Here is an 805-nt window from a genome sequence, read left to right as displayed (position 1 = left end):
CCCCCAGCCCGCCGGCGGCCGCGCAGCGCCACGCCCGAAGCCGGGCGCCGCCGCCGGCGACGGCGCCGGCGGCGCGGGTGCGGCGGCCGGGCGGCGCGGGGGGCCGGATCTGGGCAGCTTCAGCACCATGCTGAGCGCGCTGCTGACGGCGCGGACGGCGGCGCAGGGCGCGGGCACCCTGTATGAGCTCGCCGGCGCGGAGTGGTGGGAGGCGCGCGGCGAGGCGCCGCCGCCGCTGCCACCAGAGGGTGTGCTGCAGGGGGTCATGCGCGACCTGTTCAGCCCCGCGGCTCGCGGGCGGCTCAGCAGCTTCGGCGGCGCCGCGGGCAGCGGCGCGGCCGTGGGCGCGGCCGCGCAGGCGGCGGATGGGGCCGAGCACCCGCAGCCGGCGCAGCAGGCGGCGCTGCCGCGCGCTGCGTGCCGGGGCAGCCTGCTGGGGCGTCTCGCGCTTCACTGCCTCACGTTTGGCAACGCGCGTGCCATCGCGCTGCTGTGGCAGCGTTTTGTGGATGAGGTACGCCTACAGTTTTGGGAGGGCCACGCCTTGCTGCCGCGCATGCCTGCCGCTTCTGCAGCCGCCGAGCCACCGCCGCCCCGGTCCCCTGGCCGCGGCGACGGCGGCGGCGGTGGCGGCGGCGGCGGGCGGCAGGCGGGGATGGGCGGGCCGCCGGCGCCCGACCACCGGGCGTGCCTGATACAGCAGAAGCTCCAGATGCTGAACCTCTGCATCTTCCGTCGCAGCACACGCACGCAGCAGCGCGGCGGGCGGCGCAGCAGCGGCGGGCCGGCGGGCGGCGCGGGCGGC

At 79.5% G+C, this 805-nt stretch overlaps 1 protein-coding gene across 1 annotated transcript; it reads left to right on the top strand.

Moving 5' to 3' along the window:
* Nucleotides 1-127: 127 nt before the first annotated feature.
* Nucleotides 128-695, top strand: MNEG_14985 (hypothetical protein; the record flags this gene model as incomplete). The annotated part of the gene is made up of 2 exons (XM_014036545.1): nt 128-514; nt 576-695. The coding sequence occupies 2 exons, from the start codon at nt 128-130 to the stop codon at nt 693-695; spliced, it is 507 nt and encodes a 168-aa protein (XP_013891999.1).
* Nucleotides 696-805: the final 110 nt, after the last annotated feature.

The sequence above is a fragment of the Monoraphidium neglectum genome, assembly GCF_000611645.1.
Source record: "Monoraphidium neglectum strain SAG 48.87 unplaced genomic scaffold scaffold04929, whole genome shotgun sequence".
Lineage (NCBI taxonomy): Eukaryota > Viridiplantae > Chlorophyta > Chlorophyceae > Sphaeropleales > Selenastraceae > Monoraphidium > Monoraphidium neglectum.
Note: the sequence above shows the minus strand (reverse complement) of the source record. Positions and strands in the feature narration are given on the sequence as shown.